The sequence below is a fragment of the Callithrix jacchus genome, chromosome 14 (genome assembly GCF_049354715.1).
Source record: "Callithrix jacchus isolate 240 chromosome 14, calJac240_pri, whole genome shotgun sequence".
Classification (NCBI taxonomy): domain Eukaryota; kingdom Metazoa; phylum Chordata; class Mammalia; order Primates; family Cebidae; genus Callithrix; species Callithrix jacchus.
This window is the reverse complement of record NC_133515.1, coordinates 6137897-6152640: the sequence shown is the minus strand read 5'-3', so window position 1 is coordinate 6152640 and position 14744 is coordinate 6137897. Positions and strand designations below refer to the sequence as shown.

The 14744-nt window shown below is 43.7% G+C and overlaps 1 protein-coding gene across 1 annotated transcript in view; it reads left to right on the top strand.

The window, feature by feature from the left end:
• The first annotated feature begins 38 nt into the window (after nucleotides 1-38).
• SNRNP200 (small nuclear ribonucleoprotein U5 subunit 200) overlaps nucleotides 39-14744 on the top strand; it is a 32224-nt gene continuing 17518 nt past the window's right edge. Inside the window, exons 1-16 of the mRNA XM_054244502.2 lie at nucleotides 39-176; nucleotides 731-894; nucleotides 3203-3374; nucleotides 5116-5308; nucleotides 5775-5830; nucleotides 7421-7519; nucleotides 7883-8035; nucleotides 8148-8247; nucleotides 8432-8568; nucleotides 9131-9214; nucleotides 9315-9488; nucleotides 10081-10218; nucleotides 10460-10615; nucleotides 11521-11691; nucleotides 13249-13442; nucleotides 13615-13738. Of these exons, the coding sequence (XP_054100477.1) occupies nucleotides 132-176; nucleotides 731-894; nucleotides 3203-3374; nucleotides 5116-5308; nucleotides 5775-5830; nucleotides 7421-7519; nucleotides 7883-8035; nucleotides 8148-8247; nucleotides 8432-8568; nucleotides 9131-9214; nucleotides 9315-9488; nucleotides 10081-10218; nucleotides 10460-10615; nucleotides 11521-11691; nucleotides 13249-13442; nucleotides 13615-13738 (2160 nt within the window). The 5' untranslated portion in view covers nucleotides 39-131. The remainder of the gene's footprint in view (nucleotides 177-730; nucleotides 895-3202; nucleotides 3375-5115; nucleotides 5309-5774; nucleotides 5831-7420; nucleotides 7520-7882; nucleotides 8036-8147; nucleotides 8248-8431; nucleotides 8569-9130; nucleotides 9215-9314; nucleotides 9489-10080; nucleotides 10219-10459; nucleotides 10616-11520; nucleotides 11692-13248; nucleotides 13443-13614; nucleotides 13739-14744) is intronic.

Below are 14744 nucleotides of genomic sequence, written 5' to 3'. Positions count from 1 at the left end.
GAGCCCGTTTCTTTCCTACCCCAGTGCGTTTGTCCTGCGTCCTTCCGGCGCGACGGGAGCGGGGATTTGCGGCGGTCTGCTGCTTGCAGTGGAGAGTCGTGCATCTCTGAAGCCTCTGAGTAGCCGCGGCCATGGCGGATGTAACCGCCCGTAGTCTGCAGTACGAGTACAAGGCTGTGAGTTTGGGCTTGGGGGAGGGTTCCGGGCTTGGGTGTCCAAAGGGGAGGGGGAGGCTGAAAAAGGGAGTTTCAGTCTGAAGGCCTACAGGAGAGTCACGAAAACGGAGGAGAAATGGAATCGGGGCGAAGGTGGACTTATACGATGTCGTGAATAATATACCGGGGTCTGGGAAGTACTAAGATCTCTCTAGAAGGGGTTTCTCGAGTCCTTTCAACGCTAAGCCTTCCACACGTCACTCCCAACCCACTCACCCCTTTTCCCAGGTGTGGGTTATGATGGGCACTGTGAGGAATAAGAATTGTTCAACTGATTGATTCTCCTGCCTCAGCCTCCCAAGTAGCTGGGACTACAGGTGCCCATCACCATGTAAGACTTAGGCGCTATGCCTCTGCATGGCGTTATATCATGCAATTCTTAAGGAAAATACCTTTTTATTACGATTACTGATTATAAGCGGCTAGTTACGAGTCTTCCATCAGCTGGGGTAACTGTGATAATAGGTATTGCCCCTGCCCATGTCAAAGCTTCAGTAATGTTTTGATCTTTTCAGAACTCGAATCTTGTGCTCCAAGCTGATCGCTCTCTCATTGACCGGACCCGCCGGGATGAACCCACAGGAGAGGTGCTGTCCCTGGTTGGGAAGCTGGAGGGCACCCGTATGGGAGACAAGGCTCAACGGACCAAACCGCAGATGCAGGAGGAAAGAAGAGCCAAGTGAGTGCCAAGGATATACTATTTTTTCCTTCAGATCCAAAGTCTCTTCCCTTTAGTATTCAAGCAGCATTTTTGCTGAAATGCTTGGTGTAAGATCAGTGGCATTAAAACAATTTAGTAAAGGTAAAAAACAGGAGAGTTTAAAAATTATTTGGCCTTAACAAATGCACTTAAAGTGGGAAATAATTTATTGGTACCTTTTTCTTACATGTGTGTTTCTGGTCCATAGACAGATCTTAGTTTTCTTCAGCGTATTTTCAAGACCCTTGCTATTCCTATGTCTCAGTAATTCTTTCTTTTTTTTCCATTACTAACCTCCCGCCCCTGCTTTTTCCCTTTACTCTTGTCTATTTCCTACTTATTTTGTTATAAACTAATTTAAACATTCATAGTATGAAAGACAGATTTTTTCTTATTTTGCCTTTTTCCCCCCTTTTTTTCTTTCTTGAAAAAAAAAAAGATTTCTGGGCCAGGCATGGTGGCTCACGACTGTAATCCCAGTACTTTGGGAGGCCGAGGTGGGAGGATCACCCCTGGTCAGGAGTTTGAGACCAGCCTGAGCAACATGGAGAAACCCCATCTCTACTAAAAATACAAAATTAGCTGGGCATGTTAGTGCATGCCTGTAATCCCAACTACTTGGGATTACAAGACTGAGGCAGGAGAATCACTTGAACCCAGGAGGTGGAGGTTGTGGTGAGCTGAGATGACGCCATTGCACTCCAGCCTGGGCAACAAAAGTGAAGAAAAAAAGGTTTCTTGCCAGGCGCGGTGCCTATAATCCCATCACTTTGGGAGGCTGAGGCGGGCAGATCACCTGAGGTCGGCAGATCACCTAAGGTCAGGAGTTTGAGACAAGCCTGACCAACATGGAGAAACCCCATCTCCACTAAAAATACAAAGCCAGGTATGGTGGTGCGCCCCTGTAATCCCAGCTACTCGAGAAGCTGAGGCAGGAGGATTGCTTGAACCCAGGAGGCAAAGGTTGCAGTGAGCCAAGATCCAGCCATTGCACTCCAGCATGGGCAACGAGTGAAAACTCTGTCTCAAAAAAAAATTAACTTAAAAAAAAAAAAGATTTCTTGGGGATATATTTCAAAACTTACCTTTACCTCACCATTATCTTTTGACCCTGAATATCTTGGTGTCTTCCTCCCTTTCCTATGATGAAGTTTCCAAAATTCCTAGGCCTCGTTTGATGAAAGTAGTTATGTTTGAAATGAGTTAATACATTATCTCCACTTTGAACTATATCTTCTTTTCCGGTTTTGTTATAATTCGTTGACAGTCAATGACAGTAGATTCTGTTGGAGCTTATTTCTCTAGCTATTAAAGGAAAATGTGTCTGAGAGGTGAAAAACTAAACAAAATCCTATTATATAATATTCTCATACACAGTATGAAGGTTGTTTTTGTTTGTTTTTTCTTTCGAGAGGGAATCTCACTCTGTCACCCAGGCTAGAGTGCAATGGCATGATCTCCTTTCACCACAACCTCCGCCTCCTGGGTTCAAGCAATTCTCCTTCCGCAGCCTCCTGAGTAGCTGGGATTACAGGTGCTTGCCACTGTGCCTGGCTAATTTTTGTATTTTTAGTAGAGATCGGGTTTTGCCATGTTGGCCAAGCTGGTCTTGAACTCCTGACCTCAGGGGATCCGCCCACCTCAGCCTCCCAAAGTGCTAGGATTACAGGCGTGAGCTACTGCACCTGGCCGAAGGGTTGTATTTTTAAAATGAGAAGCATTTCTCATTATAATGATTAGTGCATCTAGTGAGAAGATGATAGGAAATTTTTCTTTCTGTCACAGTGTCCCATAAAGAAATACTCCTGGCTGGGCGTGGTGGCTCACACCTGTAATCCCAGCACTTTGGGAGACTGAGGCAGGCTGGATCACCTGAGGTCAGGAGTTTGAGACCAACCTAGCCAACATGGCGAAACCCTGTACCTACTAAAAGTACAAAAATTAGCTGGGCGTGGTGGTGAGCCCCTGTAATTCCAGCTACCTACTTGGGAGGCTGAGGCAGGAGAATCACTTGAACCTGGGAGGTGGAGGCTGCAGTGAGCTGAGATTTTGCCACTGTACTCCAGCCTGGGCAAGAAGAGTGAGACTCTGTCTTAAAAAAAAAAAAAAAAAGAAAAGAAATACCCCTACAAGTGATTAAGGCCAAATAGGAATCATTTGCTGAGGCTGGGGTACCTGTTTTCAGTTATTAGCTTCTTTCCAAGAAGCTGAGGAGGGTGGGTTTGATCCAGTCTTGCCTTGGGGAGGAAAGGTTCTGCCATTCAACATCACATTACATGTCCATTAGGCGAAGAAAGCGCGATGAGGATCGGCATGACATCAATAAGATGAAGGGTTATACTCTGCTGTCGGAGGGCATTGATGAGATGGTGGGTATCATCTATAAGCCCAAAACTAAGGAGACTCGGGAGACCTATGAGGTGCTACTCAGCTTCATCCAGGCTGCTCTTGGGGACCAGGTGAGTGTGATACTGTGAAATATATATTCATTCTTTATTTCATTTCCTGGCAATACAGCTTCTAAAATCCTTGGAATCTTTGAAGTGGTAATGTCTTTTGTACGCTGATGAGTTGACTGATGGCTGACCAACCCCTTTATGGAGGCTGGTCATTGAATCAATCATGCCTATGTAATGAAGCCTCCATAAAAACCCCAAAAGGACTAGGTTTAGAGAATTTGTGGACAGCTGCCCACATGGAGGTTTCTGGAGGGTGGTGTGCCTGAGAGGGCCTGGCAGACCACACCCCTTCCCATATGCCTGCCCTGTGCACCTCTTCCACCTGTTGTTCATTGGTAGGCATCCTTTGTAATATGCCTTTTATAGTAAAAATAAGTGTTTTCCTGATCTGTTCTAGCAAATTAGTTGAACCCAAAAAGGGGATCATGGAAACCTCAATTTATAGCTGTTCAGTGAGAAGCATACATCAAATAACCTGTGCATGTGATTGTCATCATGAAGTGGGAGGCAGGCTTGTGGGACTGAGTCCTCAACCTGTGGGATCTGAAGCTTTCTAGGTAATTAGTGTCAGAACTGAATTGAATTTGAGGACACTCAGCTTGTGTCCACTGCACTATTTTTGGATTGGTTGCTGATGGGGAGGAATCATCACAGAAGCCTTCTATGTTAATCGTTGTGAGAGTATAGAAAAAACTGAGTTTGCTTTATTTCTGTATTCTCAGAGTGAAGCGGCCAAAGGGTGGGACCATGTGTTAGAAAGGGAGAGGTCATAGCTGGGAGACACCAGATGACCCTTGTCACTGGATCCCCATGGGGGCCGTGCTGGTTTACAGAAGTGGCTTATATTTACTGAGCACTTGATTTGTTTGGAACAGCACATGTCTTCTTTTTTCCCCCTCATATAACTCTGTGCAAAGGTGCTATTAACATCCATTTTACAGAAGAGATGTGAGGCAAGAATACTTAAGTAATTTTCCCAAGTCACAGAAGTAGTATTTGGCAGAGCCAAGATATGATTCAGGTAGTTTCTCTGTAGAATCTGTGTTCCTAACCATTACACATGTGTGTGTGATTAGATTGGGGACCATTATGAGTCTGAGAAGCTCTGGTGAGGGGGGTGCTAGAGGAAGTGAGGACAAAGATTTACAAAAGTGTGGGAGGCTAGAGCAGGTCTGCCAAGTGACTGCCACCTGGAGACGTGGCAAGCTATTCTGGAAGCTGTGTCCTGTTTCTTGAGGCCATCTAGCCAATCTTTTAAAAAACAGACGAGTCGGCTGGGCACAGTAGCTCAAGCCTGTCCCAGCACTTTGGGAGGCTGAGGTGGGTGGATCACGAGGTCAAGAGATCGAGACCATCCTGGTCAACATGGTGAAACCCTGTCTCAACTAAAAATACAAAAAATTAGCTGGGCATGGTGGTGTGTGCCTGTAATCCCAGCTACTCAAGAGGCTGAGGCAGGAGAATTGCCTGAACCCAGGAGGCGGAGGTTGCGGTGAGCCGAGATTGCGCCATTGCACTCCAGCCTGGGTCACAAGAGCGAAACTCCGTGTCAAAAAAAAAACAGACGAGTCTTCCTTTAGTTGTGGCATTTTAAATCAGCATTAATGAAAAAGATCAGAGCCTATTATGAGGCAGGTTTTGAAGAGGTGTGGCTCTTCACATCCTGCTGCCACATAAACCTGGTTGGTGATGTTCTGCCTATCATTGTGCTCAAAATTTGTTGGTTGTTTCTTGCCACCAGCCACGTGATATCCTTTGTGGGGCAGCTGATGAAGTTCTAGCTGTTCTAAAGAATGAAAAGCTTCGGGACAAGGAAAGACGAAAGGAGATTGACCTGCTGCTGGGTCAAACAGACGATACCAGATACCATGTGCTAGTGAACTTGGGCAAAAAGATCACAGACTATGGTGGAGACAAGGAAATCCAAAATATGGGTATGTAAGCTCTTTATGTCCTGATCATGTTAACGGTTGTTGACCCCTAAACATGCATCTTCTAGCATTATTCATTTAAAAACCGTAGTGTCAGTAAGTTCTCATAATTAGTTTTGCGTTTTTTGAGGAGTTACAATTGATGGACACCAGAATCCCTAGATTCCAGCAGCTGTTCCTTACTCTGAGACCCTTTATTGTGTAGAATAAGGGAGAAAATGTGGGCAGAGCCTTGGGGGCTCAAGTGTTTGAGCAAGCAGGGCTGGGCTGACTCCAAGGCTGGCAGGTTGGAGAAGGTCTTGGCAGTGGCCGCATAGGTGGCTCTCTCATGTTGATCATCTGAGTGTCTGTGTATCCTTAGCCCTTAGATCTTTCTTGAGGAGAGGTAGTTGGGGAGGACATTGGCTCCAGAGTTCCTTGTTTTACTAGCCATTCACTGCCCTCTTTTTCTAATCCTTCATTGTTTCAGATGACAACATTGATGAGACATACGGTGTGAATGTGCAGTTTGAGTCAGATGAGGAGGTGAGTGATAAAGCAAACAGACCCAGTCCATTCTTGTTTTTGAAGTTGTTTAAGGTAAAGGGACCCCTTTTAGTGTAAAGAAGCTCCCTTAAATGTAAATTTCATGATGATGTTTGGGTTTCAGACTTAGGCATTATATGTTCTTTTGCTTAAAAAAAAAATGCCGTTATCCTTTAACTTTTCTATAGCAAATTGAAACTAACAAATATAAAGTAATATAATTATTTAAAGTATACCAAGTGGATCAATAAAAAGAAAGACAAAAGGTAAAGTACAGTGAATACTTTCATTGAGAATGTATCTGCTCTTATTGTACTGCATTTTAACCTTCTTGCCATAAATTCCTATTTTTCAGTACTGTGTCCCGCTGTTTCAAAAGATTGCACATTTGCCTTAGAGCATGGACATAGTTCATACATGGTGTTGTTTTTTTTTTTTTTGAGATGGAGTCTTGGACTGTTGCCTGGGCTGGAGTGCAATGGCACAACTCTGCTCACTGCAATCTCCACCTCCTGGGTTCAAGTGATTCTCCTGCCTCAACCTCCCGAGTAGCTGGGATTACAGGTGCCCACCACCACGCCTGGCTAATTTTTGTGTTTTTAGTGGAGATGTGGTTTCACTATTTTGGCCAGGCTGGTCTCAAACTCCTGACCTCATGATCCACCTGCCTCGGCCTCCCAGAGTTCAGGGATTATAGGCGTGAGCCACCACGCCCAGCCCATACATGGTTGTTTAAGTCACTGGGGTTAATACCTACCGTCTAATAGAATTTCTTGAATATAACTAAATAGGAATAAGTGGGGTGCTTTGAAAACATTACGGAGTGCCTTGGAGTTCTCGGTAGATTTGGCTCCTGAAAGAGAAAATGAAGCCTGGACTATATACCAGGGCTGGAAGAAGGGATCGCACAGGGAGAGTCAGAGGAAAGCACTGGACTAGGAGCCAAGACTTCTGAATTTTAGTCCTATATCTTGGCAGGTCGTCTTGCCTCAGTTTCTCCTTCTATAAAATGAGGCGATTTCATTAGGTGATTGCTAGGCCTCTTCCTACAGTGTAGTTAATAGGATTTGAGGATTTTAAGTAGCACCGAACTGCTTTGCATTTAGCAGTTCATTCATGTAACAGTGCTCATTATTGAAGTACCTGCTTTGACTGTGACACTGTGCCAAATATGCCTACTGCAGCATATGAGTGAATAGAGTGGTGAGCGGGCTAAGTGTGGTCTCTTCATTCCTAGTCACCATCTGCTTTCCCAGGCATGCCTCTGTAGAGCTCTTCTCTCTCGTTAGTTATTTGCTGGTTTTGAGTATTGATTGTGTGTGTCAGAGAGAGGCTATGATCCATTTGATTGCCATTGTAGCAGCCTAAGGTAAGAAATAGAAAGTAGATGCATCTAATAAGTCTGTGCCAAGCAGCCATTCTATTGTGTGTCCACTGGGATAAGGCTGACCTTGGTTCCAGTAGGCTCTTGGTTTCACCCCAAAGCCATTTCTCTAACTATCGAGCTAATTTAGGGTAACTTGAAGGAGAGGTTCTGTGGTGATGCAGAATCAGCTCCAGATCATGGTTGAGTTGGGGCCATTTCCACAGGAAGGTGATGAAGATGTGTACGGGGAGGTCCGAGAGGAGGCATCTGATGATGACATGGAAGGGGACGAGGCTGTTGTACGCTGCACCCTCTCAGCTAATGTAAGTTCAATTTGCTCTTTCTTATTGCTGCAAGGCCAGGTTACTTCTGAGTGTTAGTACTTCTGCTTCATGCTTGGGTCCTATTGCATTTATTGAGCCACCTTTTGCTAGACTGACGTGTAATAAACAATGTCTAGAGTTTCTTAAGATTTCAGTTGGTTTTCTTCCTTCCCAAATATGTATGTTGATAAAATCTTGGTCTGATGTGCTTCTGAACTCAATATTCCAGAGTGTTTCCTTCTGGAAAGTCCTCAAAAGAAGGTGGGCTTGTAGGGTGGCAAGAAGAACTTGGATGCAGGGTGGTGGGAAAGTGATCGAGGCTGGCAGAGACTTAGTGAGCTAAATGCCTACTTACTTATATAGCTCGTAGCCTCAGGTGAACTGATGAGTTCCAAGAAGAAGGATTTGCACCCTCGGGATATTGATGCATTTTGGCTACAGCGGCAGCTCAGTCGTTTCTATGATGATGCCATCGTGTCACAGAAGAAGGCAGATGAAGTACTGGAGATTTTGAAGGTATGGCCAAGATAACAATAGTTGTATGTTTACTATGTCTTAGCACATGGGGACAGCGTATGAAGTGGCAGATGGCTTTGTCCTTAATGGTGGTGTTACCTTCTCTCTGCAGACGGCCAGTGATGATCGGGAGTGTGAGAACCAGCTGGTACTGCTGCTTGGTTTCAACACCTTTGATTTCATTAAAGTGCTGCGGCAGCACAGGATGATGAGTGAGTATATGATCGGCTCTTCCTGCAGAGTAGGTACATATGTGTGCATATGTGAGACAGAGATTCTTGTTTTCACAGCTTTTGTGCTTGTTTCTTTTATTTTTCTTCTTCTACCTTAAGAATGAAGGTTGATTTTTGCATTTCTTCCTCCTCACTGTTCCTTTCTTCCTTTTGTTGCGGGTAGTTTTATACTGTACCTTACTGGCCAGTGCACAAAGTGAAGCTGAAAAGGAAAGGATCATGGGAAAGATGGAAGCTGACCCAGAGCTGTCTAAGTTCCTCTACCAACTTCACGAAACAGAGAAGGAGGATCTGATCCGAGTAAGGATTGGGTTGGTTTATCTGTCTGATTTCTCAGCTAACAGTGGCTAGAAGATTGCAGCATGAAGCTAAATTCGTATTAAAAGTGGAAGTTGAAAAAGTGATTTTTCTAAATTATTTGGGGTTTATCAGTACATACACGTTAAAATCAGCATATCCTCAGTTGGTTTGGTTGTGAGAGCAGTGATCTGCTGCTGTCTTTCACCAGCACCAAGAGGACCTTTATTGTTTATTTACACAGTAAACACGTGGTGTTTACTAAATAGAGTAACAGAATACATGTGCTTGCTCAACAGAACCCACGTTTCTACCCCTCAGGGGCAGCCTCAATTCTTAATTATAGAATGTCTATTTCTGGCAACATCTTACTGTGCATTGTCCCTTTAAATGTGTTTGTTTGCTTTGATCACTCTGGTGGTCCCCAGGTAAAGCGTTGTCTTTCTGTTTGCAGACTTACTAGTCAGCACCTGTGACTCAAGTATGGCTAAGCAGGGACAGAAAAGGACAAGAATCTATGATACTGATGAATTGTTTCTGTGATTTTTATCTTTCTCCACCACAGGAGGAAAGGTCTCGGAGAGAGCGAGTGCGACAGTCTCGAATGGACACAGATCTGGAAACCATGGATCTTGACCAGGGTGGAGAGGTAGGATCCAGGGCGATTTATTTCCCAGATCTCGATGGATGGAAAACTCACTTGCTCAGCTTGCTCACCTCCTTTGCATTTTTGTCTTTCACATTCCCAGGCACTGGCTCCACGACAGGTTCTGGACTTGGAGGACCTGGTTTTTACCCAAGGGAGCCACTTTATGGCCAATAAACGCTGTCAGCTTCCTGATGGATCCTTCCGTCGCCAGCGTAAGGGCTATGAAGAAGTGCATGTGCCTGCCCTGAAGCCCAAGCCCTTTGGCTCAGAAGAAGTAAGTGCATTGCTTTCTTCAGTTCACTTCCTGGTTTGGATTTCAACCATTGACCAGAATGTAGCCTTGTCTCTTATATAGTTTATTTCAAGACTGAAAGCTGCAACAGAATTTTTCCATTCTGATTTTGAGCCTGGGGTGACAAAATTGACATCTGGTCTGACCTTTTTTTTTTTTTTTTTTTGAGATGGAGTTTCGCTCTCATTACCCAGGCTGGAGTGCAATGGTGTGATCTTGGCTCACTACAACCTCCGCCTCATGGGTTCAGGCAATTCTCCTGCCTCAGCCTACTGAGTAGCTGGGATTACAGGCACACGCCACCATGCCCAGCTCATTTTTTGTATTTTTAGTAGAGACCGGGTTTCACCATGTTGACCAGGATGGTCTCAATCTCTTGACCTTGTGATCCATCCGCCTCGGCCTCCCAAAGTGCTGGGATTACAGGCTTGAGCCACCATGCCCGGCCTTGGTCTGACCTTTAATGGAGAGTTATGCAAAGAGATTGCCTGGGAACAAAATCCTGGCAATCCCACAAAAACATCTGCTCAAGGATGCTGCCAACATGATATCAATGGCACTTCTTTCCTTCTAGCAACTGCTTCCAGTGGAAAAGCTGCCAAAGTATGCCCAGGCTGGGTTTGAGGGCTTCAAAACACTGAATCGGATCCAGAGTAAGCTCTACCGTGCTGCCCTTGAGACAGATGAGAATCTGCTGCTGTGTGCTCCTACTGTAAGCGCCACACCACCTGCTTTTTTTCTTATAGAATATGGTTTAGAGTTTCTGTAGCAAGATTGTTTTTTTAATCTCACCCACCGCCTAATTCTCTACCCTTTGATGGAAGAGAGGTTAAATGGGAGGATAAAGTGCCCAGGACAAGCTCTATTCTCTGCTTGGGAAATAAGCCCATGGATGTTACAGCAGTAAGAATAACCAGGTGAATAGGCATTCTCATCCCTGACCTCTTCTGTAGGGTGCCGGGAAGACCAACGTGGCCCTGATGTGCATGCTTCGAGAAATCGGCAAACACATAAACATGGACGGCACCATAAATGTGGATGACTTCAAGATTATCTACATTGCCCCCATGCGCTCCTTGGTGCAGGAGATGGTGGGCAGCTTTGGAAAGGTAAGAGAGTAGAACTTTCCTCTAGAGGATGCTGGGCACAGCTATCAAAGTGTTGTGGACAGGCCTTGACCTCACTGCTGCTTCTGTTAGGGAATATCTGGGATGCATCCTGGGACTGTTTTTATTTTTTATTTTTCTCTCCCCATTTCCAAGGTAGAAATTAACCCAGGTACAGAGATTCTGAAGTAAGAATGTTCTGAGCCATTTCTTAAAAGGATTAGTGTCTTTCTTTCATCCTCTCCATGGCAATTTTCTGTAGTTGGTATCATTTGTGTTAATTGAAGTATTTATGAAACATTTCATGGATGTGGATGATAATAGACCTAGTGGTGTTATTCTAGGTCTTGTTATCTACACGTTTCCATTTCTTTCTCTTGTGTACAGAGTTCCCAGAGATTTTTTTTTTTTTTTCTTTTTAAGACAGGGTCTCACTCTTGCCCAGGCTGGAGTGCAGTGGCGCAGTTGTGGCTCACTGCAGCCTTTACCTCCCAGGCTCAAGTGGTCCTCTCACTTCAGCCTCCCTAGTAGCTGGGATTATAAACATGTACTAACACATTGGCTAATTTTTAGATTTTTATGTAGAAATGAGATTTCGCCATGTTGCCCAGGATGGTTTAGAACTCCTGGACTCAGGCAATCTGCCTGCGTTGGCCTCTGAAAGTGCTGATATTATAGGTGTGAGCAACTGTGCCTGGCCCTCAGAGATCTTCTGTCCGCTTTATTTGCCTGAGTTAAATTTGGATTTGTTTGAGGAAGACGTGCTTATAAGATCTGATTTACCTTGTATTCGTGCACCTAATGGGTTGATACCTGCTCCCAATGTCCTACGCTCCAACTGCCCAAACAGAAAGCATGGTGTCCAGGCCCCTTCAAACACTCCTCCTGATGTAGTTTTCCTTCTGTAGCGCCTGGCCACTTATGGCATCACTGTTGCTGAACTGACAGGAGACCACCAGCTGTGCAAGGAAGAGATCAGCGCCACTCAGATCATCGTCTGCACCCCTGAGAAGTGGGACATCATCACCCGCAAGGGTGGCGAGCGCACCTACACCCAGCTGGTGCGCCTCATCATTCTGGTGAGTCAGGAGCACTCATAGAACGTAGAAGCCAGTTGTAGTCATGGAGGGTTTGCTGGGTTTTTGTGTGAAATGTTTCTTTAGTGCCTTTTCTATAGGCACTAGGCTTTGTAATGATAGCTGTTGTCAGCTTGTGTTTGCCATGTTATTCTTTATATATTTTTTTATGTCTGAAATATTTTACTATACTTGATCTTAGCCAAAAGGCCGAGAAGCAGTGTCTGAAATATTTTGAAACAAACATAAACAGATAGACAAAAAAACATCATATCCAACATCATGAAGGGCTTTATAAATAAAAGAATCCATTCTCTGAAGGAATGAGTAAGGAATCAGGATATTGTATTTCATATACATAGAAGCTTCCAGAGATTAGTGACTAAGTCTGAGTGTAGTTTAAGTTGTCTGGGAAAGCAAGAAAGGAGCTTCACATGTTGGTTTTTAGTGTTCTGGAATTCTACCCATTTGTTTATGTATTGTTTACAGCTGTTTTTGTATTGCATTAGCAGAAGTGAATATTTGCAATAGGGGCTGCATGGCCCAAAGCCTGAAATATTGAATATCTGACATTTTTTTCAGATGGAGTTTCGCTCTTGTTGCCCTGGCTGGAGTGCAATGGTCCGATCTCAGCTTATTGCAGCCTCTGCCTCCTGCCTTGGCCTCCCGAGTAGCTGGGATTACAGGTGCCCGCTATCATGCCCAGCTCATTTTTTGTATTTTTAGTAGAGACGGGGTTTCACCATGTTGGTCAGGCTGGTGTCAAACTCCTGGCCTCAGTTAATCCACCCATCTCAGCCTCCCTAAGTGCTAAGATTATAGGCATGAGCCGCTGTGCCCAGCATTTTTTTTCTTTTGAGACAGAACTATCTGGCTTTAAAAAAAAAAAGTTTGCTGGCCCTTACTTTAGAGCTTTGCTACTAGAAGCCTGATTCATGGTGGGGGTTGTAGCAGTGGTAGCATGGAATAGGAGCTTATTAGAAATGCAGGATTTGTGGCCTTACCCCACACCTGCTGAATACAATCTGCATTTTAACAACATCCCCTGGCTTTGGTATACTTAATAAAATTTGAGAAGCACTGCTTTAGACTATGTGAACTCATTATTTGATGCATGATAGCTTTTGTTCTTGGGAAATATAACTGCCAGAGTGAAGCTTTTGATTTGATCAAATCATATTTATAGCCTTTTTCATGAAGAAATGTATCTTAAAGTAAAAGAATAAACTCATTTACCTGAGTTTTAGAATTTCTTGTTATAAACTATTTCACTGAACTCTACCAAAGCAACTCATGTTCAGAGTCTGTTACTTTCTGGAGTATTTCATGATAATATTGTCTCCATCCTTTGGGTGTTTCTGGCTTGGGATCCCTTGTCTTTTTTCTTAGGCATATTACGTTATATGCCTACAGTATGGGACAGTTCCAGGAAAATGGGTGATGTATCTCTAGTGCTAGAGGTAATTGGTGTCCTCCAGTGCCTATAGTATGGGACAATTTCAGGAAAATGGGTGATGTATCTCTAGTGCTAGAGGTAATTGGTGTCCTCCAATTCCATAGGATGAGATCCATCTTCTCCATGATGACAGAGGTCCTGTCTTAGAAGCTTTGGTGGCCAGGGCCATCCGAAACATTGAGATGACCCAAGAGGATGTCCGACTCATTGGTCTCAGTGCCACCCTACCCAACTATGAAGATGTGGCCACCTTTCTACGTGTTGACCCTGCCAAGGGTCTCTTCTACTTTGACAACAGGTATGAGAAAAGACTGGGAGAAGTTCTGCCAAGGTGATCATCCTGCTCTCTTTCCCCTTTTCCAAGGGAAATCAAAAAGGAGAAATGTTGCTTTTGGGGCAATGAAAAGGACTGTTTATTCCCTCAGTATTTTCTGCCAGAAGCCTCATTTGTCTAACTGTTGAACTTCTAGCTTCCGTCCAGTGCCTCTGGAACAGACGTATGTGGGTATCACAGAGAAAAAGGCTATCAAGCGTTTCCAGATCATGAATGAAATCGTCTATGAGAAAATCATGGAACATGCTGGAAAAAATCAGGTTTGCCCGTGATTTGTTGTTACTCTTGAATTCTATTCTTTTGAATGTTTGATTTACCAATAATTTGGCAAGATTGACAGAAATTAAAAGAGATAAGACACAACATAAATCACTAATATCAGTTATGAAATGAGATATTACTATAGAACCTATAGCCATTGAAAGGATAATAGGGGAATACTATAAGCAATTTTATGCTCATTACTTTAAAAATTCAGAAGAAATGGACCAGTTCTCCAACAACTACCAGTTATCTACCAAAACTCAATGCAGATGAAGTAGATAACCTGAAGAGTCCCACAGCCATTAGAGAGGTTGGATTGAGAATTAACACCCCCACAACCTCCACAAGCAACCCCCAGTTCCCGATAATCGTTCTGTCTGTTCACGTTATACAGGATCCTTACATAAAAGACTTAGGGTAGCTTACATTAAAAATACAAGACAATAAAACTAAGAGGAAAACAAAAAACTAGAAGAGGGCATTTTACTAGACAGTGTGATAGAATTTTCAAATTGAAAGTTGAGTTGAGCAATGTTAACTAAGACAAAAAATAAGGAAAAGTGACGGGTGTTGTATGTCTTTTTGTCTGATGAAAAGAAGCACATGAATTTATATGAAAAGACAGATCTTTTCTTGGTACTAATGGTGTAGGAAATCAAGGAAGATTTCATTTCTTAAACCATTGTAAGACTTATTTTCTAAGTCCTTTTATAAATAATATAATATTTTAGCTGTTATTTTGCAGACACATTTTCATTCATCTTTGACTTATAAGTTCAGAGCTTAGGTGCTTAAACATAAATTCTGAGTTGAGAGGCCTGAATTTGCATAGTCTGTTTAAACTTGCTGTTCAAGATAAGGTGTTGGAGTTAGTTTAATTTCCCAGCTCCAGGACTGTTAACTTGGTGGGTGCATTCCCTTAGAGCCTTTCCAGCCCTGTTTAGGCTTCCCCTGAGCCTGCATACATTCCTGCCCTTGCTCCTCTCTAGGACCTTGGCTTCT